General features: G+C 37.8%; 1 protein-coding gene across 1 annotated transcript in view; it reads right to left on the bottom strand.

The window, feature by feature from the left end:
* Positions 1-8,306: 8,306 nt before the first annotated feature.
* LOC141727326 (transcription factor 4-like) overlaps positions 8,307-27,298 on the bottom strand; it is a 93,530-nt gene continuing 74,538 nt past the window's right edge. Inside the window, exons 13-23 of the mRNA XM_074533798.1 lie at positions 25,936-26,009; positions 24,601-24,648; positions 23,842-24,252; positions 23,179-23,391; positions 22,507-22,719; positions 21,808-22,060; positions 20,786-20,912; positions 16,942-17,091; positions 11,457-11,686; positions 9,913-10,052; positions 8,307-8,537 (exon numbers count right to left, since the gene is read on the bottom strand). Of these exons, the coding sequence (XP_074389899.1) occupies positions 9,916-10,052; positions 11,457-11,686; positions 16,942-17,091; positions 20,786-20,912; positions 21,808-22,060; positions 22,507-22,719; positions 23,179-23,391; positions 23,842-24,252; positions 24,601-24,648; positions 25,936-26,009 (1,856 nt within the window). The 3' untranslated portion in view covers positions 8,307-8,537; positions 9,913-9,915. The remainder of the gene's footprint in view (positions 8,538-9,912; positions 10,053-11,456; positions 11,687-16,941; positions 17,092-20,785; positions 20,913-21,807; positions 22,061-22,506; positions 22,720-23,178; positions 23,392-23,841; positions 24,253-24,600; positions 24,649-25,935; positions 26,010-27,298) is intronic.

A 27,298-nucleotide genomic window follows, 5' to 3' on the forward strand; every position in this document is an offset into this window, starting at 1 on the left:
GGAAGCCATGGCGGAATTCCTGAGGAGAAACCGGAGAGGGATCCCTGAGGGGAAACTATGGCGGAATTCATGAGGGGAAACCGGAGAGGGACCCCTGAGGGGAAACTATGGCGGAATTCCTGAGGGGAAACCGGAGAGGGACCCCTGAGGGGAAGCCATGGCGGAATTCCTGAGGAGAAACCGGAGAGGGATTTCTGAGGGGGAATTATGGCGGCACCCCTGAGGGGAAACCGGAGCGGGATTTCTGAGGGGGAATCATGGCGGGACCTCTGAGGAGAAACCGGAGAGGGACCCCTGAGGAGAAACCATGGCGGAATTCATGAGGGGAAACCGGAGCGGGATTTCTGAGGGGGAATCATGGCGGGACCCCTGAGGAGAAACCGGAGCGGGATTTCTGAGGGGGAATTATGGCGGAATTCCTGAGGAGAAACCGGAGAGGGACCCCTGAGGAGAAACCGGAGCGGGATTTCTGAGGGGGAATCATGGCGGAATTCATGAGGGGAAACCGGAGAAGAACCCCTGAGGGGGAATCATGGCGGGACCCTGAAAGGGAACCAGAGAGGGATTCCTGAGGGGAAACTATGGCGGAATTCATGAGGGGAAACCGGAGAGGGATTTCTGAGGGGAAACTATGGCGGAATTCATGAGGGGAAACCGGAGAGGAATTCCTGAGGGGAAACTATGGCGGAATTCATGAGGGGAAACGGAGAAGAACCCGTGAGGGGGAATTATGGCGGAATTCCTGAGGAGAAACCAGAGCGGGATTTCTGAGGGGAAACCGGAGAGGGATCTCTGAGGGGGAATCATGGCGGGAAGCCTGAGGGGAAACCGGAGCGGGATTTCTGAGGGGGAATCATGGCGGGACCCCTGAGGGGCAACCGGAGAGGGATTCCTGAGGGGAAACTATGGCGGAATTCATGAGGGGAAACCGGAGCGGGATTTCTGAGGGGGAATTATGGCGGGACCCCTGAGGGGAAGCCGTGGCGGAATTCATGAGGAGAAACCGGAGCGGGATTTCTGAGGGGAAACCGGAGCGGGATTTCTGAGGGGGAATCATGGCGGGACCCCTGAGGGGAAACCGGAGCGGGATTCCTGAGGGGAAACTATGGCGGAATTCATGAGGGGAAACCGGAGAAGAACGCGTGAGGGGGAATTATGGCGGAATTCCTGAGGGGAAACCGGAGCGGGATTTCTGAGGGGGAATCATGGCGGGACCCCTGAGGAGAAACCGGAGCGGGATTTCTGAGGGGGAATCATGGCGGGACCCCTGAGGGGAAACCGGAGAGGGACCCCTGAGGGGAAACTATGGCGGGATTTCTGAGGGGAATCATGGCGGAATTCCTGAGGGGCAACCGGAGAAGAACCCCTGAGGGGGAACTATGGCGGAATTCCTGAGGGGAAACCGGAGCGGGATTTCTGAGGGGGAATCATGGCGGGACCCCTGAAAGGGAACCGGAGAGGGATCCCTGAGGGGAAGCCATGGCGGAATTCATGAGGGGAAACCGGAGAAGAACCCCTGAGGGGGAATCATGGCGGGACCCCTGAAAGGGAACCGGAGCGGGATTTCTGAGGGGAAACTATGGCGGAATTCATGAGGGGAAACCGGAGAAGAACCCCTGAGGGGGAATTATGGCGGGACCCCTGAAGGGGAACCGGAGCCAGCGCCCTTAGAGGGATCCATGAGGGAGAATCATGGCGGGACCCTAAGAAAACCGAATTCGCCATTTCCCTTCCCGCTTTTCTCCATCCCGGCGCTAGGACCGAGCCCAAGGGCGGCCATACCACGTCCGGTGTCCTTCCTATTTCCGTTGCCGGTAACATTACCGGGATCGGTTGCCGGGATTAACGGCGGGATCGGTGCGGGAGCCATTGCTGTGAGGGGCGAGCGCGGGAAAAAAGGGGAGGGGGAGCCAAGATGGCGGCGGTCGTGAGGGGAAGCGGCGGCTCTGAGGGGAAGCGGCTTTTTTTTGGTTGAAAAATAAAATTGAAATAAGAAATCGGAATAAAGTTTTTTTTGGGGGTGGGAATTCTGTGAAAAAAAAGCCTAAAAAATTCCATTTAAAATCCCAAAAAAAATCAATTAAATTTTCATTTAAAATTCCCTAAAAAATGACCTTAAAACCCCACAAATTCCATTAAACGTCGCATTAAAACCACTAAAAAATTCCATTTAAAATTCCATTAAAACCCAAAAAAAATCACATTAAAAATCCATTAAAAATGCCCTAAAATACCCTAAAAAATCACAATAAAAACCAAACAAATTCCATTAAAAACCCCAAAAATTCCCGAAAAACTTCCTTAAAATCCCCATAAAAACTCCCCTAAAGATTCCATGAAAAATCCCCCCAAATTTAATAAAAATTCAATAAAAATCCCCCGAAAAAATTCCCGGAAAAACCCCAAAAATTCAATGAAAATCCCCTAAAAATTCCTTAAAATTCTCTAAAAATTCAATTAAAATTCCCCTAAAAATTCCTTTAAAATTCCCCAAAAATTCAATAAAAATCCCCCAAGTTTTCCTTTAAAATTCCCGTAAAAATTCCCCCCCAAAATTTAATAAAAATTCAATTAAAATCCCCCAAAATCCAATTAAAATTCAATAAAAAATTCCATTAAAATCCCTCAAAAATTTAATAAAAATTCAATAGAATCCCCCCAAAATTCCCTTAAAAAATCCCCCTAAAAATTCCATTAAAATTCCAAAAAATCCGCTAAAAATCCTTTTAAATCCCTAAAAAATTCCATTAAAAATTCCCCAAAATCCCCCAAAAATTCCCTTAAGAATCCCCCAAATTCCAAAAATAAAAACTTTTTAAAATCCTAACATTTTTTTAAATAAATTAAAATTTTGTTGGTTTTTTGGACAATAAATTTGATTTTTTCTGTCGGTTTTTTGAGGAATTTTGGGGAAATTGGGGAATTTTGGGGGGGGAATTTTTCGGGATTTTTGGGGGAATTTTTTTTAATTTTTATGGGGATTTTTGGGGGGAATTTTAGGAAAAAATTTGGGAATTTTTGGGAATTTTTAGGGGACTTTTTGGGGAATTTTTTGAGGTTTTTTTTTAATTTCTTGGGGGGATTTTTTTGGGGATTTTTCTTTTTATTTTTTGGGGTGATTTTTTGTGAAAGTTCTTTTGAATTTTGGGGAGAATTAGAGGAAGAAATTGGGGAATTTTGGGGGGATTTTTTGTGACTTTTTTGATATTTCTGAGGGGAAATATTGGGGGATTTTTTATGGAATTTTTTGGGATTTTTTTATTTTTTGGGGGAATTTTCTGGGATTTTTTGAGGGATTTTTTTTTGAAATTTTGGGGGGGGAATTGGAGGAAACAATTGGGAATTTGGGAGAATTTTTGGGAATTTTTGGGGGGGAATTGAACGAAGAAATTTGGGGAATTTTGAGAATTTTTAAAGGGAATTTTTGGGGATTTTTTTGGGGGAATTGAAGGAAAAAAATTTGGATTTTTTTGAGATTTTTGTGTTATTTAAGGAAATTAATGGGAATTTTGGGGATTTTTAGGGGAAGTGTTGGGGATTTCTGTATTTTTTTGAAGATTTCAGGACTTTTTAAAGGTTTTTTGGGGGATTTTTTTTATTTTTTTTTCCTTAAATTCCTATTTTTTCTCCGAACCTGAGGGGGCGGAGCCTGAGGGGACCGGGAAAAAAACCCCGAGAAATTTTTGGGATTTCTGGGTTTTTTAGGGATTTATGGACTTTATTTGGGATTTCAGGCTTTTTTTTAAGGTTTTTTAGGATTTTGGGGTTTTTTTCTGGCTTAAATTCCGATTTTTCCTTGAATCTGAGGGGACCCCGAACCTGAGGGAAAAGGCGGGAGACCCTGAGGAGGACCCCGATTCTGAGGGGAAATAGAAAAAAAAAAATAGAAAAAAGAGAATTTTTTGGGTTTTTTTTTTTGATTTCTGGACTTTATTTGGGATTCCAGCCTTTTTTAAAGTTTTTTTTTTTAGGATTTTGGGGTTTTTTTCTGGCTTAAATTCCGATTTTTCCTTGAATCTAAGGGGACCCCGAACCTGAGGGAAAAGCCGGAAGACCCTGAGGGGGACCCCGATCCTGAGGGGAAACAGAAAAAAAACCCGAGAAATTTTTATAATTTCTGGGGTTTTTATGGATTTTATTTGGGATTTCAGACTTTTTTAAAGTTTTTTTTAGGATTTTGGGTTTTTTTTCTGGCTTAAATTCCGATTTTTCCTTGAATCTGAGGGGACCCCCGAACCTGAGGGAAAGGCGGGAAACCCTGAGGAGGACCCCGATCCTGAGGGGAAACAGAAAAACCCCGAGAAATTTTTATAATTTCTGGTGGTTTTTATGGATTTTATTTGGGGATTTCAGCCTTTTTAAAGTTTTTTTTTAGGATTTAGGTTTTTTTCCTGGCTTAAATTCCGATTTTCCTTGAATCTGAGGGGACCCCGAACCTGAGGGAAAAGGCGGGAAACGCTGAGGAGGACCCCGATCCTGAGGGAAAACAGAAAAAAAACCGAGAAATTTTTATAATTTCTGGGGTTTTATGGATTTTATTTGGATTTCAGCCTTTTTTAAAGTTTTTTTTTAGGATTTTGGGGGTTTTTTTCTGGCTTAAATTCCGATTTTTCCTTGAATCTGAAGGGACCCCGAACCTGAGGGAAAAGCCGGGAAACCCTGAGGGGGACCCCGATCCTGAGGGGAAACAGAAAAAACCCCGAGAAATTTTTATAATTTCTGGGGGTTTTATGGATTTTATTTGGGATTTCAGCCTTTTTTAAAGTTTTTTTTAGGATTTGGGGGTTTTTTTCTGGCTTAAATTCCGATTTTTCCTTGAATCTGAGGGGACCCCGAACCTGAGGGAAAAGGCGGGAAACCCTGAGGGGGACACCAATCCTGAGGGGAAACAGAAAAAACCCCGAGAAATTTTTATAATTTCTGGGGTTTTATGGATTTTATTTGGGATTTCAGGCTTTTTTAAAGTTGTTTTTTTTAGGATTTTGGGGTTTTTTTCTGGCTTAAATCCGATTTTTCCTTGATCTGAGGGGACCCCGAACCTGAGGAAAAGGCGGGAAACCCTGAGGGGGACTCTCGATCCTGAGGGGAAACACAGAAAAAACGGAGAAATTTTTATAATTTCTGGGGTTTTAGGGATTTGTGGATTTTATTTGGGATTTCAGGCTTTTTTGTGTTTTTTTTAGGATTTTGGGTTTTTTTTCTGGCTTAAATTCCGATTTTTCCTTGAATCTGAGGGACCCCGAACCTGAGGGAAAAGCCGGGAAACCCTGAGGGGACCCCGATCCTGAGGGGAAACAGAAAAAAAACCGAGAAATTTTTATAATTTCTGGGGTTTTTATGGATTTTATTTGGGATTTCAGCCTTTTTAAAAGTTTTTTTTTAGGATTTTGGGGTTTTTTTTCTGGCTTAAATTCCGATTTTTCCTTGAATCTGAGGGGACCCCGAACCTGAGGGAAAAGGCGGGAGACCCTGAGGGGACCCCGATCCTGAGGGGAAACAGAAAAAAAAAACCGAGAAATTTTTATAATTTCTGGGGGTTTTATGGATTTTATTTGGGATTTCACCCTTTTTTGAGTTTTTTTTTTAGGATTTTGGGGTTTTTTTCTGGCTTAAATTCCGATTTTTCCTTGAATCTGAGGGGACCCCGAACCTGAGGAAAAGGCGGGAAAACCTGAGGGGGACCCCGATCCTGAGGGGAAACAGAAAAAAAAAAGAGAATTTTTTGGGTTTTTTGGGGATTTCTGGACTTTATTTGGGATTTCAGGCTTTTTTGAGTTTTTTTTTTAGGATTTTGGGTTTTTTTCTGGTTAAATTCCCATTTTTCCTTGAATCTGAGGGGACCCCGAACCTGAGGGAAAAGGCGGGAAACCCTGAGGGGGACCCCGATCCTGAGGGGAAACAGAAAAAAAAATGAGATTTTTTTTGGTTTTTTTTGGGATTTCTGGACTTTATTTGGGATTTCAGCCATTTTAAAGTTGTTTTTTAGGATTTTGGGGTTTTTTTCTGGCTTAAATTCCGATTTTTCTTTGAATCTGAGGGGACCCCGAACCTGAGGGAAAAGCCGGGAAACCCTGAGGGGACCCGATCCTGAGGGGAAACAGAAAAAAAAACGAGAAATTTTTATAATTTCTGGGGGTTTTATGGATTTTATTTGGGATTTCAGCCTTTTTTAAAGTTTTTTTTTTTAGGATTTTGGTTTTTTTTTCTGTCTTAAATTCCGATTTTTCCTTGAATCTGAGGGGACTCCGAACCTGAGGGAAAAGGCGGAGAACCCTGAGGGGGACCCCGATCCTGAGGGGAAACAGAAAAAAACCCCGAGAAATTTTTATAATTTCTGGGGGTTTTATGGATTTTATTTGGGATTTCAGGCTTTTTTGAGGTTTTTTTTAGGATTTTCGGGTTTTTTTTCTGGCTTAAATTCCGATTTTCCTTGAATCTGAGGGGACCCCGAACCTGAGGAAAAAGCCGGGAAACCCTGAGGGGGACCCCGATCCTGAGGGGAAACAGAAAAAAACCCGAAAATTTTTAATAATTTTTGTATTTTTACGTTAACTTCAGGTATTTTTTCTTTATTTTTTTCAATTTTTAGGAACTTTTTTGCCATTTTTTTCCCATTTTAAGCCCGAGTTCGAGGCCCGCCCGAGCCTCTCTGGAGCTTCCCCCTCACGGATCCCGCCGCCATCTTGGAGCTCGTGTAGAGAACCGGTAATTTTTATTTTATTTTTATTTTATTTCGGTTTTATTCGGGTGTTGTTAATATTTATTGTAAATATTTATATTTATAAAACATTGCTGTTTTTCTCTTGGTATTTTCCTGCTTTTTTAATGATTTTCCCAACGTTTTTAGTCCATTTTTCTCATTCCCCCCCCCCCCCCCGTTCCCCTCCACATTTTTTCCTAATTTTTCCATTTTTTCATCCAATTTTCCTCTTTTTTTTCCAATTTTCCCCCTTTTTTTTCCCCAATTCCCTCCCATATTTCCCTCATTTCATTCCAAATTTCCCCCCCTATTTTTCCCCCAATTTTATTCCAAATTTTCCCCCATATTTTTGCCATTTTATTCCATTTTTTTCCTGTATTTTTACCCTTCCCCCCCCATTTTTTACCCCATTTTATTCCAATTTTTTCCCCATTTTTTCCCCTCAAAAACCAAACCCCACTAGAAAATCACATTTATTGCTACAAGAATGAAACACAAAAAACTTCCAGAACTTTCCCAGCCCGGCGGACAATTCCACAACTCAGAGAAACACCAAAAATCCATGGAAAAAATCGAGGCACTGGTCCATTTTTATTTATTTTTTTCTGTTTTTTCCTTTTTTTTTTAATTTTACTTTTTCCCCTTTTTTTCCCATTTTTTTACTTAATTTTCCCAATTTTTTCTGATTTTTTTCCCAATTTTTCCCCAGAATTTTTCCCTAATTTCCCCCAAATATTCCCCCTTTTTTTCTCCTATTTTTTCCCTTTTTATCCCAAATATTCCCCTATTTTTTCCCAATTTTTTCCCCCATTTTATCCCAAATTTTCCCAAATTTCCCCCCATTTTCATTCCAAATTTTTTTCAATTTTTATTCCCATTTTTTCCCCAATTTCCCCCCTTTTTTCCTCTTTTTCTTCACCATTTTTTCCCATTATTTTCACCAATTTTCCCCCAATTTTTTCCATTTTTATTCCAGTATTTCCCCATTTTTCTTCCAATTTTTCCCCATTTTTTTCTAATTTTTCCTCCATTTTTATTCTTTTTTTTTCCCAATTTTCCCCAATTTTTATTCCAAATTTTTGCCAATTTTTCCCCAATTTTATTCAATTTTTTTTCAAATTTTCCCCAATTTTATTCCAATTTTTCCCCAATTTTACCCCATTTTTCCCCCAATTTTTCCCCAATTTTATTCCAATTTTTTTTTCAATTTTCCCCAATTTTTCCCCAATTTTTCCCTCAATTTTTATTCCATTTCCCCCAATTTTTTCCCATTTTTATTCCAATTTCCCCCCTAATTTTATTCAAGTTTTTCTGCATTTTTTGCATTTTTACTCTCAATTTTTTCCCAATTTTTTCCTAATTTTTTCCCAATTTTTACCTCATTTTTTCCCCAATTTTTCCCCCATTTTTATTCCAATTTTTCCCCAAATTTTCCCCCATTTTTTCCCAAATTTTTCCCATTTTTTTCCCATTTTTTCCTCATTTTTTCCCCAATTTTATTCCAATTTTTCCCCCCTTTATCCCCCCAAAAATTCTCATTTTCCCCCCATTTTTTTCCCATTTTTTCACTTTATTTCTCCAAAAAAAAAAAAACCAAAATTCAACATTTCTTTAGGCACAAAATCCACAGTGTGGAAGCGAAAAATTCCCAAATTTTCCAAGATTTTTTGGGGAATTTTTGGGAATTTTTTGGGGATATTTTGGGGTTTTTTAGGGAATTTTTTTAGGGAATTTTTTGGGGTTTTTTAGGGAATTTTCAGGCGTCTGTGCCCATGGAATGACTCAGACTTGTCGAGATTTTTTTGTACAAAATTTTCTCCTTTTTTTCTTCCCAAAGCTGCAAAAGAAAAAAAAAAAAAATTAATTTTTTATATTAAAAAATGGCAATTTTATATTAAAAATTTGGAATTTTTTAAGATTTTTTCTCCATTTTTATTCCATTCTATTCCCAATTTTTCCCCATTTTATTCCAAATTTTCCCCCAATTTTTTCCCAATTTTCCCCAATTTTTTCCTATTTTTATTCCCACTTTTATCCCAATTTTCCCACATATTTTTCCCCATTTTATTTCCAATTTTATCCCAATTTTTTCCCCAATTTATTCCCACTTTTATCCAAATTATTTCCCATCTTTTCCCCATTTTATTTCCAATTTTATCCCAATTTTTACCCAATTTTTCCCAATTTTTTCCCAATTTTCACCTCAATTTTATCCTAATTTATTCCAATTTTTTCCCCAATTTTTCCCCAATTTTCCCCAAATTTTCCCCCATTTTTCCCAATTTTTAAATTCAATTTTCCCCAATTTATTCCAAATTTTTCCCCAATTTTCCCCCATTTTTTCCCCAATTTTCCCCAATTTTTCCCCAATTTTCCCCAATTTTTTTCCAAATTTTTTCCCAATTTTTCCCCAATTTTATTCCAATTTTTCCCCAAATTTCCCCCAATTTTTCTCCCATTTTACCCCAAATTTTCCCACACTTTTATTCCAATTTTTCCCCAAATTTCCCCCAAATTTTCCCCAATTTCCCCCATTTTATTCTGAATTTTCCCCCAATTTTCTCCAAATTTAATTTTTATTTTCCCCCATTTTCGCCATTTTATTCCCAATTTTCCTCTCATTTTAATCCCATTTTATTCTGAATTTTCCCCCATTTTTCTCCCAATTTTTCCCCATTTTTCTCCCAATTTTTCCCCATTTTTCTCCCAATTTTTCCCCATTTTTCTCCCAATTTCTCTCCATTTTATTCCCATTGATTCTCATTCATTCCCATTGATTCCCATTGATCCCCATTGACTCCCATTGATTCCCATTGATTCCCTTTGATTCCTATGGATTCCCATTGATTCCCATTGATTTCCTTTGATTCCCATTGATTTCCTTTAATTCCTATTGATTCCCATTGATCCCCATTGATCGCCATTGATCGCCATTGATCCCCATTGATTCCCATTGATTCCATTGATCCCCATTGATCCCCATTGATTGCCATTGATTCCCATTGATCCCCATAGATTCCCATTGATTCCCATTGATTCCCCATTGAGTGCCATTCATTCCCATTGATCCCCATTCATTCCCATTCATTCCCATTCATTCCCATTTTATTCCCAATTTCCTCCCAATTTTCCCAATTATTTAAACTCAATTTTCCCAATTATTTAATTTGCATTTCACCCAATTTTTTTTGTTTTTTAGCCCCCGCCCCCACCTGTCACATCTGCCCCATGTGATTGGCTCCGTCCCCCATGGCCGGGTGAGCTCCGGGCAGCGCCAACGGCGGCGGCTCCGACGTCACCTTCTCCTCCTCGCGCCGCTTCAGACACGCGGCCTTCGGGTTCAGGTTCCGCTCTGGGATGGACAGACGGACGGACATCAGAAATGCCAGAATTCCATGGAGAAATCACCAGAAAAATCCATGGAAAAATGGAGAAATTCCACGGAAAAAAGGAGAAATTGCAGGTAAAAAATGGAGAAATTCCATGGAAAAATCCCCCCAAAAATCCATGAAAAATGGAGAAATTCCATGGAGAACCTCCACGAAGAACATCCATGAAGTTCCACCTTGAAGGACCTCAAAGAACCTTCTAGAAGAACTTGATGGAGACCTCAATGGAGACCTCCATGGAGGACCTGGTAGAGCTTCCATTGAGGACTCCATAGCGACCTTCCAGAAGTTTCTACGAGGTTCCTCCATGGAGAACCACCATGAAGAACATGGTGAGGAACATCCTCCATAACTTCTCTTAGGAACCTTCTAGAAACTTTCTGAAGGTCATTATGGAGTCCTGACATCAAGGTCTATAAGAAGGAACTATCATGGACAATCTACATGAAGTTCTACCAGGAGAAATCTTGAAGGAACCTTGAAGAACCTTCTCGAATTCCTATCTAGAAGATGCCAGAACCTTTCTGAAGCTCATTATGGAGTCCTGGCATGAAGATCTTCCATGAGAGGCCTTGAAGGACCTCAAAGAACCTTCTAGAAGAACTTGATGGAGACCTTTTATGGGGACCTCCATGGAGGACCTGGTAGAGCTTCCATTGAGGACTCCATAGCGACCTTCCAGAAGTTTCTACGAGGTTCCTCCTTGGAGTAAATCCATGAGGAACCTTCTAGAAAAACTTGGCTGTAACTTCTGTTAGGAACCTTCTAGAAACTTTCTAAAGGTCATTATGGAGTCCTGGCATGAAGACCTACCAGGAGGAACCACTTTGGACAACCTACATGAAGTTCTACCAGGAGAAATCTTGAAGGAACCTTGAAGAACCTTCTCGAATTCCTATCTAGAAGATGCCAGAACCTTTCTGAAGGTCATTATGGAGTCCTGGCATGAAGATCTTCCATGAGGAACCTTGAAGGACCTCAAAGAACCTTCTAGAAGAACTTGATGGAGACCTTGTATGGAGATCTCCATGGAGGACCTGGTAGAGCTTCCATTGAGGACTCCATAAAGACCTTCCAGAAGTTTCTAGGAGGTTCCTCCATGGAGAACCACCATGAAGAACATGGCGAGGAACATCCTCCATAACTTCTCTTAGGAACATTCTAGAAACTTTCTGAAGGTCGTTATGGAGTCCTGACATCAAGGTCTATAAGAAGGAACCACCATGGACAATCTACATGAACTTCTACCAGGAGAAATCTTGAAGGAACCTTGAGGAACCTTCTCAAAACCCACCAAAACCTCCACCAAACCCACCAAAACCACCACACCCACCACCACCAACCCCCCTATGATCTCCAGGACCAACCTCGGACCTGCTGCTCCAAGCTGAGGATGACAGCCACAGCTTGGTGAAGAATCAACAGCTTGGTCTGTGGTTTATCACTCTTCAGGTGCAGTTGGACCATCCTGCCCAGCTCCTTGAAGGCCTCGTTGATGTCTCGCACTCGGAGACGCTCGCGGGCGTTGTTGGCCATTCGTCGTTCCTTCTCCCGCTCGGCTTTCTGCTCAGGGGTCAGGTCCTCGTCGTCGTTATTGCTGCCAGGAGAAGACAATTAAAATTTTAATTTGGGGTGGTTGATGGGGTGGTGGGGTGGGGGGTGGGGGGGGGGGGTTGGAGATGTTGTCCCATTTTTATCCCGATTTTTCCCATTTTATTCCCAATTTTTGCCCAATTTTTTCCCATTTTTTTCCCATTTTTTTCCCATTTTTTCCCAATTTTTCCCCAATTTTATTCTTAATTTTTCCTGATTTTCCCCGATTGTTTTTTCTGATTTTTTCCTGTTTTTTCCCATTTTATTCTCAATTTTTCCCCCAATTTTTTCCCCATTTTATTCCAAATTTTTCCCCAATTTATTCCAAATTTTTTCCCAATTTTTTTTAGATTTTTTTCTCAATTTTTCCCCATTTTATTCCCAACTTTTCCCCAATTTTTTCCCCATTTTACTCCAAATTTTTTTCCCCAATTTTTTTCCCCATTTAATTCCCAATTTTCCCCCCAATTTTTCCCCATTTTATTCCCAATTTTCCCCAATTTTTCCCCAATTTTTTTCCGATTTTTTTTAGATTTTTTCCTCAATTTTCCCCCATTTTATTCCAAATTTTTCCCCGATTTTTTTTAGATTTTTTTCCTCAATTTTGCCCATTTTATTCCCAAATTTTCCCCCCAATTTTTTCCCATTTTCCCCCCATTTTATTCCCAATTTTCGCCAATTTTTCCCAATTTTCCCACAATTTCCCCCAATTTTTTCCCAATTTTTCCCCCATTTTATTCCAATTTTTCCAATTTTCCTCCAATTTTTCCCAATTTTTCCCCAATTTTCCCCCATTTTTTCCCCATTTTTCCTCATTTTTCCCCATTTTATTCCCAATTTCCCCAATTTTTTCCCCAATTTTTCCAATTTCCCCCCTTTTATTCCAAATTTTTCCCAATTTTCCCCCAATTTTTCCCCATTTTATTCTCAATTTTTCCCAAATTTTCCCCCAATTTTCCCCAATTTTTTCCTCAATTTTTCCCAATTTTATCCCATTTTTCCCAATTTTTTCCTCAATTTATTCCAAATTTTCCCCCAATTTTTTCCCCATTTTTTCCTCATTTTTTCCCATTTTATTCCAATTTTCCCCCAATTTTTTCCCCAATTTTTCTCAATTTCCCCCATTTTATTCCCATTTTTTTCCCATTTTTTCCCAATTTTTCCCCAGTTTTTCGCCAATTTTTCCCAAATTTTTTCTCTATTTTTTTCCCATTTTATTCCTAATTTTCCCCATTTTAATCCCAATTTTTCCCCATTTTATTCCAAATTTTTTCCCAATTTTTTCCCGATTTTTTTTAGGTTTTTCCCCCAATTTCCCCCCATTTTATTCTTAATTTTCCCCCATTTTATCCCCAATTTTTTCCTCAATTTATTCCCAATTTTTTTCCCAATTTTTCCCCATTTTATTCTCAATTTTTCTCCCAAATTTTCTCCATTTTTCTCCCATTTTATTCCAAATTTTTCCCCAATTTTCCCCCATTCTTTCTTAATTTTCCCCAATTTTATTCCCATTTAATTCCCAATGTATTCCTAATTTTTTTCCCATTTTATTCCAAATTTTTTCCCATTTTTTCCCATTTATATTCTCAATTTTTCCCCCAATTTTCCTCCAATTTTTCCCCCAATTTTCCCCCAAATTTTCCCCAATTTTTCCCCAATTTTTCCCCAATTTTCCCCATTTTATTCCCGCAATTTTTCCCCAATTTTATTCTAAATTTTTCCCCAATTTTATTCTAAATTTTTTCACAATTTTTCCCCATTTTATTCCAAATTTTTTCCCAATTTTCCCCAATTTTTTCCTGATTTTTTTTCCCATTTTTCCCCAATTTTCCCCATTTTTTCTTCAATTTTCTCCAATTTATTTCCCAATTTTTGCTCAATTTTTCCCATTTTATCCCCAATTTCTTCCCATTTTTTGGCCATTTTCCCCCCATTTTATTCCCAATTTTTCCCAATTTTTCCCGATTTTTTTTCCTTTTTTTCCCCATCTTATTCTCAATTTTTTCCCCCGATTTTTCCCCCATTTTATTCCCAATTTTTCCCCAATTTTTCCCCCATTTATTCCTCAATTTTCCCCCAATTTTCCCAAATTTTTCCCCAATTTTTTTCCCATTTTATTCCCAATTTTTCCCGATTTTTTTCCCAATTTTTTCCTCAATTTTTCTCCATTTTATTCTCATTTTATTCCCAATTTTCCCCCCATTTTATTCCAAATTTTTTCCCAATTTTTCCCCAATTTTTTCCTCAATTTTCTCCCAATTTTCCCCAATTTTTCCCGATTTTTTTCCAATTTTCCCCCCAATTTTTTCACCATTTTATTCTTAATTTTTCCCAATTTTCCCAATTTTTCTCGATTTTTTTTCCGATTTTTTCTCTATTTTCCCCCATTTTATTCCCAATTTTTCCCCCAATTTTCCCCATTTTATTCCCAATTTTTTCCCAATTTTTTCCCGATTTTTTTAGATTTTTTCCTCAATTTTCCCCCAATTTTTTCCCATTTTTTCCTCAATTTATTCCCAAATTTTACCTAAACTTTCCCCCATTTTATTCTTAATTTTCCCCATTTTTCCCCAATTTTTTCCCGATTTTTTTCCCAATTTTTCCCCAATTTTCCCCCATTTTACTCCCAATTTTTCCCATTTTATTCCCAATTTTCCCCCAATTTTCCCCATTTTATTCCTTAATTTTTCCCAATTTTCCTCTAATTTTCCCCATTTTTTCCTCATTTTTTCCCATTTTATTCCCAATTTCCCCCAATTTTTTCCCAATTTTTTCCCCATTTTATTCCCAATTTTTCCCCAATTTTCCCCCAATTTTTCCCATTTATTCCAAATTTTTCCCCATTTTATTCCAAATTTTTCCCCATTTTATTCCCCAATTTTTCCCAATTTTCCCCCATTTAATTCCCAATTTTTCCCCATTTTTTCCCCATTTTCCCCATCTTTATTCCCAAATTTTTCCCTTTTTTATTCCAATTTTATTTTGATTTTTTTCTCCATTTTTTCCCATTTTATTCCCATTTTTTCCCCCAATTTTCCCCCCATTTTATTCTTAATTTTCTCCCAATTTTATTCCAAATTTTTCCAAATTTTTCCAATTTTCCCCATTTTATTCCCAATTTTCCTCCAATTTTTCCCCAATTTTCCCCATTTAATTCCAAATCTTTCCCAATTTTTCCCAAATTTTTCTGATTTTTCCCAATTTATTCCCAATTTTTCCCCATTTTATTCCCAATTTTCCCCCAATTTTCCCCAATTTTCCCCCAATTTCCCCCAATTTTTTCCCCAATTTTTTCCCAATTTTTCCCCCAATTTTTCCCCATTTTATTCTCAATTTCCCCCAATTTTTTCTCCAATTTTCCCCCAATTTTTCCTCAATTTTCCCCAAATTTTTCCCCAATTTTTTCCCATTTAATTCCCAATTTTCCTCCAATTTTTCCCCATTTTATTCCAAATTTTCTCCCAAATTTTCCCCCAATTTTTCCCCAATTTTTCCCAATTTTATTCCCAATTTCCCCCCATTTTAATCTGAATTTTCCCCCAATTTTTCCCCATTTTAATCCGAATTTTTTTCCCAATTTATCCCCATTTTATTCCCCAAACTTTTCCCAATTTTCCTCCAATTTTCCCCCAATTTTTTCCATTTAATTCCCAATTTTCCCCCAATTTTTCCCCAATTTTTTCTCAATTTTCCCCATTTTATTCCCAATTTTTTCCCCATTTTATTCTTAATTTTTCCCAATTTTCCCCCAATTTTCCCCCATTTTATTCCCAATTTTTCCTCCATTTTATTCCCAATTTTTTCCCATTTTTTCCCCATTTTTTCCCCAATTTTTTCCCAATTTTTCCCCAATTTTTCCCCAATTTTTCCCCAATTTTCCCCATTTTATTCCCAATTTTTTTCCAATTTTTTCCCATTTTATTCCCAATTTTTTCCCCATTTTTTCCCATTTTTTCTCCAATTTTCCCCATTTAATTCCCAATTTTTGCCCAATTTTTCCCAATTTTTTTCCGATTTTTTCCCAATTTTTCCCAATTTTTCCCCATTTTATTCCCAATTTTCCCCATTTTTCCCCATTTTATTCCAAATTTTTCCCCATTTTATTCTCAATTTTCCTCAATTTTCCCCATTTTACTCCCAATTTTCCCCCCATTTTATTCCCAATTTTTTCCCAATTTTTCCCCATTTTATTCCCAAATTTTTTCCCAATTTTTCCCCAATTTCTTCCCAATTTTTCCCCATTTTATTCCCGATTTTCCCCCAATTTTTCCCCATTTTATTCCCAATTTTTCCCCATTTTATTCCCAATTTATTCCAAATTTTTTCCCAATTTTCCCCAAATTTATCCCCATTTTATTCCAAATTTTCCCCATTTTATTCCAATTTTTTTCCCAATTTTCCTCCCAATTTTTCCCATTTTATTCCCAATTTTTTCTCCAATTTTCCCCCATTTTATTCCAAATTTTTCCCCAATTTTCCCCATTTTATTCCAAATTTTTCCCCAATTTTTCCCCAATTTTCCTCCAATTTTTCCCCAATTTTATTCCCAATTTTTCCCCATTTTATTCCAATTTTTCCCCAATTTGCCCCCATTTTTCCCCTAATTTTCCCCCATTTTATTCCAAATTTTTTCCCAATTTTTCCCCCAATTTTCCCCATTTTATTCCAAATTTTTCCCAATTTCTCCCCAATTTTTCCCCATTTTATTCCCAAATTTTTCCCAATTTTCTCCCCAATTTTTTCCACCAATTTTTTCCCCATTTTATTCCCAATTTTCCCATTTTATTCCAATTTTTTCACCAATTTTCCTCCAATTTTTTCGCAATTTTCCAATTTTTTTTCCCCATTTTTTCCCCATTTTATTCTTAATTTTCCCCAATTTTTTCCCCCATTTTATTCCAAATTTTTTCCCAATTTTCCCCCAATTTTTCCCCATTTTTCCCCAATTTTTCCCCAATTTTTCTCCATTTTATTCCAAATTTTTTCCAATTTTTCCCAATTTTTTCCCATTTTATTCCCAATTTTCCCCCAATTTTCCCCAAATTTTTCCCCAATTTTTTCCCATTTTATCCCAATTTTCTCCCAATTTTCCCCCATTTAATTCCCAATTTTTTCCCAATTTTTCCCCATTTTATTCCAATTTTATTCTGATTTTTCCCCCATTTTTCTCCCCCATTTTCCCCCATATCTCCCCCATTCCTCCACCGATTTGCTTCATTTTTTTTTTGTTTTTCTCCTCTTTTTCTCCTCTTTCCGTTCCTAGTTATGGATTTGAGCTCCTTCTTCTCCTCTTCCAGCTTCTTCTCCTCGGCCCCTTTGGCTCCTGCAGGTTCTCGTCGGCTTCGTCGTCGGATTTGATCTCCGAGCTGCCCGAGGACGCGCTCTGGCCCTGCAGAGCCCCTCCAATTCCTAAAAAAAATAATAAAATTCCAGGTAAAAAAAAAAAATTTAAATATTTTCTAATTTTTTCTATATTTTTCTCCTTTTTTTTCCGCTTTTTTTTGCAATTTATTTCACATTTTTAGCCCATTTTTGCCCATTTTTATACCAATTTTTCTCCATTTTTATACCATTTTTTCCCCAATTTATTCTCATTTTTTCCCTAATTTTTTCCCAATTTTTTCCCAATTTATTCTCATTTTTTCCTATTTTTCCCAATTTTTCCCCAATTTTTCCCCAAATTTTTTCCTAATTTTTCTCCATTTTTTCCCCAATTTTTCCAATTTTTTTCCCCCAATTTTCCCCCAATTTTCCCCAATTTTCCCCAATTTTTCCCCAATTTTCTCCCAATTTATTCCCATTTTTTCCCCAATATTTTCTCCCCGATTTGATCTCTGAGCTGCCCGAGGACGCGCTCTGGCCCTGCAGAGCCCCTGCAATTCCTGAAAATATTTCAAATTTCCAGGTAAAATTTTTATTTTAATTATTTTTTATATTTTTCACAATTTTTTCCTCTTCCTTTTTTTGCAGTTTATTGCACGTTTTTAGCCCATTTTTTGCCCATTTTATACCAATTGTTCCCCAATTATTTCCCAATTTTCTCCCATTTTTTTCCTATTTTTTGCCATTTTTTTCTCCATTTTTTAAGAATTTTTCCCTATTTTTTCTCCAATTTTTGCCAATTTTTCCCCAATTTTTCCCCAATTTTTTTCAAATTTTTTCCTGATTTTTCCCAATTTTTTCCAAAATTTTCCTATTTTTTTCTAAATTTTTTCCCCAAATTTTTCCCAATTTTTCTCAATTTTTCCCAATTTTTCCCCATTTTTTCCCATTTTTCTCCAATTTTTTCCCAATTTTTCTCCATTTTTCTCCCATATTTCTCCATTTTTTCCCCAATTTTTTCCCAATTTTTTCCTATTTTTCCCAATTTTTCTCCCATTTTTCCCAATTTTTGCCATTTTTTTCCCAATTTTTTCCTAATTTTTGCCCATTTTTTTCCCATTTTTTCTCCAATTTTTTCCCAATTTTTCTCCCATTTTTCTCCCATTTTTCCCCATTTTATTCTGAATTTTCCCAATTTTTTCCCAATTTTTCTCCATTTTCCCCCAATTTTTTCCAATTTTTTCCCTATTTTCCCCCCAATTTTTCCTCAATTTTCTCCAATTTTTCCCCATTTTTTTCCCAATTTTCCCCCAATTTTTCCCCAATTTTCTCCCAATTTTTCTCCAATTTTTTTCCCCATTTTTCCCCAAGGTTTTCTCCCTGATTTGATCTCCGAGCTGCCCGAGGACGCGCTCTGGCCCTGCAGAGCCCCTGCCATTCCTAAAAAAAAAATCAATTTTCAAGGTAAGATTTAATTTTTATTATTTTCTATTTTTTTCTAAATTTTCTCCTTTTTTTCCGCTTTTTTTTGCAGTTTATTTCATGTTTTTAGCTCATTTTCAGCCCATTTTATACCAATTTTCCCCCTATTTATTCTCAATTTTCTCCCAATTTTTCCCCATTTTATTCTGAATTTTCCCCAATTTTTTACCAAATTTTTTCCCATTTTTTTCTAATTTTTTTTCCATTTTTTCTCCAATTTTTTCCTATTTTTTCCCAAACTTTTTCCTATTTTTTCCCATTTTTTTCCCAATTTTTCCCTATCTTTGTAGCAATTTCCCCAATTTTTCCCCAAATTTTCCCCATTTTTCTCCAAATTTCCTCCATTTTTTATGATTTTTTTCCCCATTTTTTCCCCAATTTTTTCACATTGTTCCCCAATTTTCCCCAACTTTTCTCCTATTTTTTCCTATTTTTTCCCCAATTTTTCCCAATTTTTCCCCAATTTTCCCCCCCCCCCCCATCCCCCGTCCACACCCCCCCCCCCCACCCCCCGCCACCCCCCGCCCATCGCTCCCCCCCCCCCGCCCTCCCCCCACTCCCCGTCCACCCCCCCGCTCCGCCCCAGCTCGCTTTGCCCCCAGCCCGACTCCAACCTCTTTCCCCCAAAATTTTCCTTTTTTGTCAATTTTTTCCCCATTTTTCTCCCAAATTTTCCCAATTTTCTCCAATTTTTCCCCATTTTTTCCCAGTTTTTCCCCAATTTTCCCACATTTTTTTCCAATTTTTTCCTCATTTTCCCCAATGTTTCCCCTTTTTTTTTTGCATTTTTCCCACAATTTTCCCCAATTTTTTCCCGTTTTTTGGTGAATTTTGGCCATCTTTTAACCATTATTTTTGCTCTTTTTGCAAATTTTTTGAGATTTTTTGGGCCATTTTTTCACCAATTTTTAACCCATTTTTTTCCTATTTTTTAGGATTTTTTGGGGATTTTTTGGGGAATTTTTGGCCATTTTTTAACCAATTTTTTTTCCTTCTTTTTGGATTTTTTTGGGGAATTTTTGGCCATTTTTTCACCAATTTTTTTCCTTTTTTTGGGAATTTTTTGGGATTTCTTGGGGAAATTTTGGCCATTTTTTCACCAATTTTTTTCCTTTTTTTGGGAATTTTTGGGGATTTCTTGGGGAATTTTTGGTCATTTTTTAACCAATTTTTTTGACTTTTTTTGCAAATTTTTGGGGATTTTTGGGCCATTTTTTCACCAATTTTTTTCCCTTTTTTTGGGATTTTTGGGGATATTTTGGCCATTTTTTAACCAATATTTTTGCAATTTCTTTGGGGATTTTTTGGGGATATTTTGGCCATTTTTTAACCATTTTTTCTGCTTTTTTGGAGGAATTTTGGGATTTTTTTGGGAATTTTTGGCCATTTTTTCCCCATTTTTGGGGGATTTTTTGGCCATTTTTCTACCTTTATTTTTGCTTTTTTTTGCCGATTTTTTTGAATTTTTTTGGGAGTTTTTTGGGGATATTTCGGCCATTTTTTAACCAATTTTTTTGCTTTTTTTTGCAAAATTTTCGGGATTTTTTGGGGAATTTTTGGCATTTTTTCCCTTTTTTGTGGAAACTTTTGGGGATTTTTTTGGGATTTTTTGCAGATTTTTAAGGGAATTTTTGGCCATTTTTTTCACCGATTTTTTTCTTTTTTTTGGGAATTTTTGGGGATTTTTTGGGGAATTTTTGGCCATTTTTTAACCAATTTTGGGGGAAATTTTGGCCATTTTTTGGGGAATTTTTGCCTAATTTTAACCAATTTTTTGCAATTTTTTTGCAATTTTTTGGGATTTTTTGGGGGGATTTTTGGGATTTTTTTCACTAATTTTTTTCCTCTTTTTGGGATTTTTTTGGGGATTTTTTTGGGGGGATTTTTTGGCCATTTTTTAACCAATTTCTTTCCTTTTTTCAGGAATTTTTTGGGATTTTTTTGGGAATTTTTTCCCATTTTCTGGGGATTTTTTGGCCATTTTTTCACCAATTTTTCTGCTTTTTTTTGCTTTATTTGCAAATTTCTTGGGAATTTTTGGCCATTTTAACCAATTTTTTACTTTTTTTTTTTGCTGTATTTGCAATTTTTTGGGGGAATTTTTGGCCATTTTTTCACCAATTTTTTTCCTTTTTTCAGGAATTTTTTGGGATTTTTTTGGGGATTTTTTGGGGAATTTTTGCCCATTTTTGGGGATATTTTGGCCAAATTTTCACCGATTTTTTTGGGATTTTTTGCAATTTTTTCAGGATTTTTTGGGGAATTTTTCTGATTTTTTAACCCATTTTTCCCTCCTCACCCCTGTAGTGCTCCTGGCCGGGGGTTGACCTCGGGCGACGTCGCCGACGGCACCGGCAGCGTTGGCACGGGTTGGGCACCAGCGAGTGCCCGCGCAGACCGACGGCGTCCTCTCGGTGAGCTCCCACCTGAAAATCCAAAAATCCCAAAATTTTAAACCCCAAAAATCCCAAAATCCAAAAAATCCCAAAATTTTAGGTCCAAAAATCCCAAAATCCCAAATTTTTAAGTCCCAAAATGGCAAAAATCCAAAATTTTGAAGTCCCAATGTTGCAAAAATTCAAAATTTTTGTTCCCATTTTTTCCCAATTTCCCTCCATTTTAATCCCCATTTATCCCCATTTTAATCCCATTTTATTCTGAATTTTTCCCCATTTTTTCCCCAATTTTTCCCCAATTTTTCTCCATTTTAATCCCATTTTATTCTAAATTTTTCCCCATTTTTCCCCCAATTTTTCTCCATTTTATCCCAATTTATTCCCATTTTTTTCCCAATTTTTTCTCATTTTTCCTTGATTTTAATCCCTATTCATTCCCATTTTATTCCCATTTTATTCCCCATTTTATTCCAATTTATTCTCCATTTTATTCCCATTGATTCCCATTGGTTTCCATTGGTTCCCATTGATTCCATTGGTTCCCATTGATTGCCATTGATTCCCATTGATTTGATTCCCATTGGTTTCCATTGGTTCCCATTGATTGCCATTGATCCCCATTGATCCCCATTGACTCCCATTCATTCCCATTGATTCCCATTGATTGCCATTGATTCCCATTGGTTCCCATTGATTTCCATTGACTCCCATTGATTCCCATTGGTTCCCATTCATTCCCCATTGATTCCCATTGGTTCCCATTGTCTCCCATTGATTCCCATTGGTTCCCATTGGTTCCCATTCATTCCCATTCATTCCCATTGATTTTTATTCCCAATTTTCATCGAATTTTCTCCCAATTTTTCCCCATAATTTCCCCATTTTTCGCCCGATTTTCTCCATTTTTTTTTTAAATTTCACCCACCATGCTGGAGAGCCTGTTGGGCAGGATGGCAGCGCCGTAGCCTGGCACGTGGGTGCCCGGGCAGAGGCCGTGCCCGTCGCCGGTGCCCACGGCGGTACCCGGTCCCACCGCCCCCATTGAGTCCCATTGAGTCCCATTGATTGCCATTGGTTCCCATTGGTTCCCATTGGTTCCTATTGATTCGCATTGATTCCCATTGTTTTCCATTGATTCCCATTGGTTCCCATTTGTCCCCATTGATTCCCATTGGTTTCTATTGATTGCCATTGATTCCCATTGGTTCCCATTGGTTCCTATTGATTCCCATTGTTTCCCATTGATTGCCATTGATTGCCATTGGTTCCCATTGGTTCCCATTGGTTCCCATTGGTTCCCATTAATTGCCATTGATTGCCATTGGTTCCCATTGGTTCCCATTGATCCCCATTGATTCCCATTGATTCCCATTGGTTGCCATTGATTGCCATTGATTTCTATTGATTCCCATTGAGTTCCATTGATTCCTATTGATCCTCATTGGTCCCCATTCATCCCCAGTGATTCCCATTGATCCCTATTGATTGCCATTGATTCCCATTGACTCCCATTGATCCCCATTGATCCCCATTGATTTTTATTCCCATTTTATTCCTAATTTTTCCCCATAATTTCCTCATTTTTCACCCGATTTTCTCCATTTTTTTTTTCATTTTCACCCACCATGCTGGAGAGCCTGTTGGGCAGGATGGCAGCGCCGTAGCCTGGCACGTGGGTGCCCGGGCAGAGGCCGTGCCCGTCGCCGGTGCCCACGGCGGTGCCCGGTCCCACCACCCCCATTGAGTCCCATTGATTCCCATTGGTTTCCATTGGTTCCCATTGATTCCCATTGGTTCCCATTGGTTCCCATTGGTTCCCATTGATTCCCATTGGTTCCTATTGATTCCCATTGTTTCCCATCGATTCCTATTGATTCCTATTGATTCGCATTGATTCCCATTGGTTCCCATTGATTCCCATTGACTCCCATTCATTCCCATTGATTTTCATTGGTTCCCATCGATTCCCATTGACTCCCATTCATTCCCCGTTGATTCCCATTGACTCCCCTTCATTCCCCATTGATTCCCATTGGTTCCCATTGGTTCTCATTCATTCCCATTGATTCCTATTGGTTCCCATTGATTCCCATTGACTGCCATTGATTGCCATTGATTCCCATTGGTTCCCATTGATCCCCATTGGCTCCCATTCATTCCCATTGATTCCCATTGATCCCCATTGATCCCCATTGATTTTTATTCCCATTTTATTCCCAATTTTCTCCCAATTTTTCCCCATAATTTCCTCATTTTTCGCCCGATTTTCTCCATTTTTTTTTTCATTTTCACCCACCATGCTGGAGAGCCTGTTGGGCAGGATGCCAGCGCCGTAGCCTGGCACGTGGGTGCCCGGGCAGAGGCCGTGCCCGTCGCCGGTGCCCACGGCGGTGCCCGGCCCCACGGCCCCCATTGATTCCCATTGATTCCCATTGAGTCCCATTGATTCCCATTGGTTCCCATTGGTTTCCATTGGTTCCCATTGGTTCCCATTGATTCCCATTAATTGCTATGGATTCCTATTGATTCCCATTGGTTCCCATTGATTCGCATTGATTCCCATTGACTCCCATTCATTCCCCATTGACTCCCATTGATTCCCATAGGTTCCCATTGATTCCCATTGACTCCCATTGGTTCCCATTCGTTCGCATTGATTCCCATTAATTCCCATTGATTCCCATTGATTTCCCATTGATTGCCATTGATTCCCATTGGTTCCCATTGATTCCCATTGGTTCCCATTCATTCCCCATTGATTCCCATTGATCCCCATTGATTCCCATTGATCCCTATTGATTGCCATTGATTCCCATTGACTCCCATTGATCCCCATTGACTCCCATTCATTCCCATTGATTTTTATTCCCAATTTTCATCGAATTTTCTCCCAACTTTTCCCCATAATTTCCCCATTTTTTACCCGATTTTCTCCATTTTTTTTTTAAATTTCACCCACCATGCTGGAGAGCCTGTTGGGCAGGATGCCAGCGCCGTAGCCTGGCACGTGGGTGCCCGGGCAGAGGCCGTGCCCGTCGCCGGTGCCCACGGCGGTGCCTGGTCCCACCGCCCCCATTGAGTCCCATTGATTCCCATTGATTTCCATGGGTTCCCATTGGTTTCTATTGATTGCCATTGATTCCCATGCATTCCCATTGGTTCCCATTGGTTCCCATTGGTTCCCATTGGTTCCCATTGGTTGCCATTGATTGCCATTGATTCGCATTGATTCCCATTGATTCCCATTGGTTCCTATTGGTTCCCATTGATTCCCATTGACTCCCATTGATTTCCATTGATTCCCATTGGTTCCCATTGATTCCCCATTGATTCCCATTGATTGCCATTGATTCCCATTGATTTCCATTGACTCCCATTGATTCCCATTGATTGCCATTCATTCCCATTGATTCCTATTGATCCCCATTGACTCCCATTCATTCCCCATTGATTCCCATTCATTGCCATTGGTTCCCATTGATTCCCATTGATTCCCATTGGTTCCCATTGACTGCCATTGATTCCCATTGACTCCCATTCATTCCCCATTGATTCCCATTGGCTCCCATTGATTCCCATTGGTTCCCATTGGTCCCCATTGATCCCCATTGATCCCCCATTTTATTCCCAATTTTCATCGAATTTTCTCCCAATTTTTCCCCATAATTTCCCCATTTTTCACCCGATTTTCTCCATTTTTTTTTTCATTTTCACCCACCATGCTGGAGAGCCTGTTGGGCAGGATGCCAGCGTCCTCGATGCGGCTCTAAAAGGGGAAAAAATTCCATTTATTTGGGGGAAAAATGTAAATTATTTTGGGGTTTTTAATGGGGATTTATGGGGTTTTTAATTGGGTTTAATGGGGTTTTTATTGGGGATTTTTTGGGAATTTTTTGGGAACTTTTTGGGATTTTTTGGGGATTTTTTGGGGAATTTTTGGGATTTTATTGGGGATTTTTTGGGGTTTTTTAGGATTTTTTTGGGGACTTTTGGGGGGATTTTTTGGATTTTTTGGGGATTTTTTGGGATTTTATTGGGGATTTTTGGGGGATTTTTTTGGGAATTTTTGCGGGATTTTTTGGGGATTTTTTTGGATTTTTGGGGGATTTTTTTAGGATTTTTTGGGGGATTTTTGAGGGGTTTTGGGGGATTTTTTGGGATTTTTGGGGGATTTTTTGGGGGATTTTTTTCAATTTTTGGGGGATTTTTTTGGGATTTTTTGGGGATTTTTTTGGGGATTTTTTTTCCAATTTTTTGGGATTTTTTTGGGGATTTTTTTGAGGATTTTTTGAGGGATTTAATGAAAATTTTAATGGGATTTTATTGCACTTTTAATGCGATTGTTACTTGAATTTTTGGGGATTTTTTTGGGATTTTTAATGGGATTTTTTCCTGGATTTTTGGAGGGTTTTTAATGTGATTTTAATTGGATTTTTTGGGGATTTTTTGGGGATTTTTAATGGGATTTTAATTGGAATTTTTAGGGATTTTTTTTGGGATTTTTAATGAGATTTTTAATTGGAATTTTTGAGATTTTTTGGGGGATTTTTAATGAGATTTTTAATTGGAGTTTTTGGGAATTTTAATGAGATTTTTAATTGGAATTTTTAGGGATTTTTTTGGGATTTTTAATGGGATTTTAATTGGAATTTTTTGGGATTTTTTGGGATTTTTAATGAGATTTTTAATTGCATTTTTAATGGGATTTTAATTGGAATTTTTGAGATTTTTAATGAGATTTTAAATTAGAATTTTGGGGATTTTTTTTGGATTTTTAATTAAAATTTTTGAGATTTTTTTGGGGGATTTTTAATGACATTTAAATCAAAATTTCCCTTGAGTTTCCAGCCATTAATTACCAATTAATTACCAGACTAATTAACCCATCCCAACCCAAATATTCCCCATTTTTGACCACAAAATCAATAATTAATCTGCCTATAAATGAATAATTAATGAGGCAATCAATGAATAATTAATGAGGCGATCAACGAGGGGTGATGAATGGATTAATTAGTGATTAATTAATTAATTAATGGATTAATTAACCTACCAATGAGTGCAAGGGCCCCTCATAATTAGGAGACGACGATGCCGGACCTCCATTGCGGGCCCAAGCTGCGGTGCCTGCTGGGTAAGAGAGGGGTTATTAGCATAAATTTGCATACATTTGCATGGGGAAAAATTCTTTTAAAAAATGGGGAAAATTTTGGGCAAAAAAATCCTAAAAAAATGGGGAAAAATTTGAATTTTTTTGGAAAAAAACCTAAAAAAAAGGGAAAAAATTGGGAAAAAATTGGGGAAAAATTGGGAAAATTTTGGGAAAAAATGGGGGAAAAATCCTGAAAAATTGGGGAAAACTTTGGAGAAAAATGGAGAAAAAATGGGGAAAAAATCCGGAAAAATTGGGAAAAAAATCCTAAAAAATGGGGAAAAATTTGAATTATTTTGGGGAAAAATTGGAGAAAATTTGGGGGAAAATGGGGGAAAAAAATGGGAAAAAAATCCTTTAAAAATGGGGAAAATTTGGGAAAAAATCCTAAGAAACTGGGGAAAATTTGGGGGAAAAATTGGGAAAAAATCCTAAAAAATTGGGGGAAATTTTGGGGAAAATGGGGAAAAATTTGGGAAAATTTTGCCCAAAAATTGGGAAAAAAATCCTAAAAAATTGGGGAAAAAATTGGGGAAAAACTGGAGAAAAATTGGGAAAAAATTACTAGAAAAATGGGGAAAAATTTGAATTATTTTGGGGAAAAAATGGGGAAAAAATCCTAAAAAAATGGGAAAAAATTTGGGGAAAAATTGGGAAAAAATCCTGAAAAATTGGGAAAATTTTGGGGAAAAAATTGGGAAAAAATCCTAAAAAATTGGGGAGAATTGGAATTATTTTGGGGAAAAATTGGGGAAAAAAATCCTAAAAAATGGGCAAAAAATGGGAAAATTTTGGGGAAAAATTGGGAAAAAATGGGAGAAAATTTGGGGAAAAATTGGGAAAAAATCCTAAAAAACTGGGGAAAAATTGGGAAAATTTTGGGGAAAATTGGGAAAAAATCTGAATTATTTTGGGGAAAAATGGAGAAAAATGGGAGAAAATTTGGGGAAAAATTGGGGAAAAATTTGGGGAAAAAATGGGGAAAAATCCTGAAAAATTGGGGAAAATTTTGGGGAAAAATGGGGAAAAAATTGGGAAAAAAATGAGAGAAAAATTGGGAAAAAAATCCTAGAAAAATGGGGAAAAATTTGAATTATTTTGGGGAAAAATTGGGAAAATATCCTGAAAAATTGGGGAAAATTTTGGGGAAAAATGGGGAAAAAATAATGAAAAATTGGGAAAAAAACCTAAAAGATTGGGGAAAATTTTGGGAAAAAATTGGGAAAAAATAATGGAAATTTTGGGGAAAAAATGGGAGAAAATC

The sequence above is a fragment of the Zonotrichia albicollis genome, assembly GCF_047830755.1.
Source record: "Zonotrichia albicollis isolate bZonAlb1 chromosome Z unlocalized genomic scaffold, bZonAlb1.hap1 SUPER_Z_unloc_1, whole genome shotgun sequence".
Taxonomy (NCBI): domain Eukaryota; kingdom Metazoa; phylum Chordata; class Aves; order Passeriformes; family Passerellidae; genus Zonotrichia; species Zonotrichia albicollis.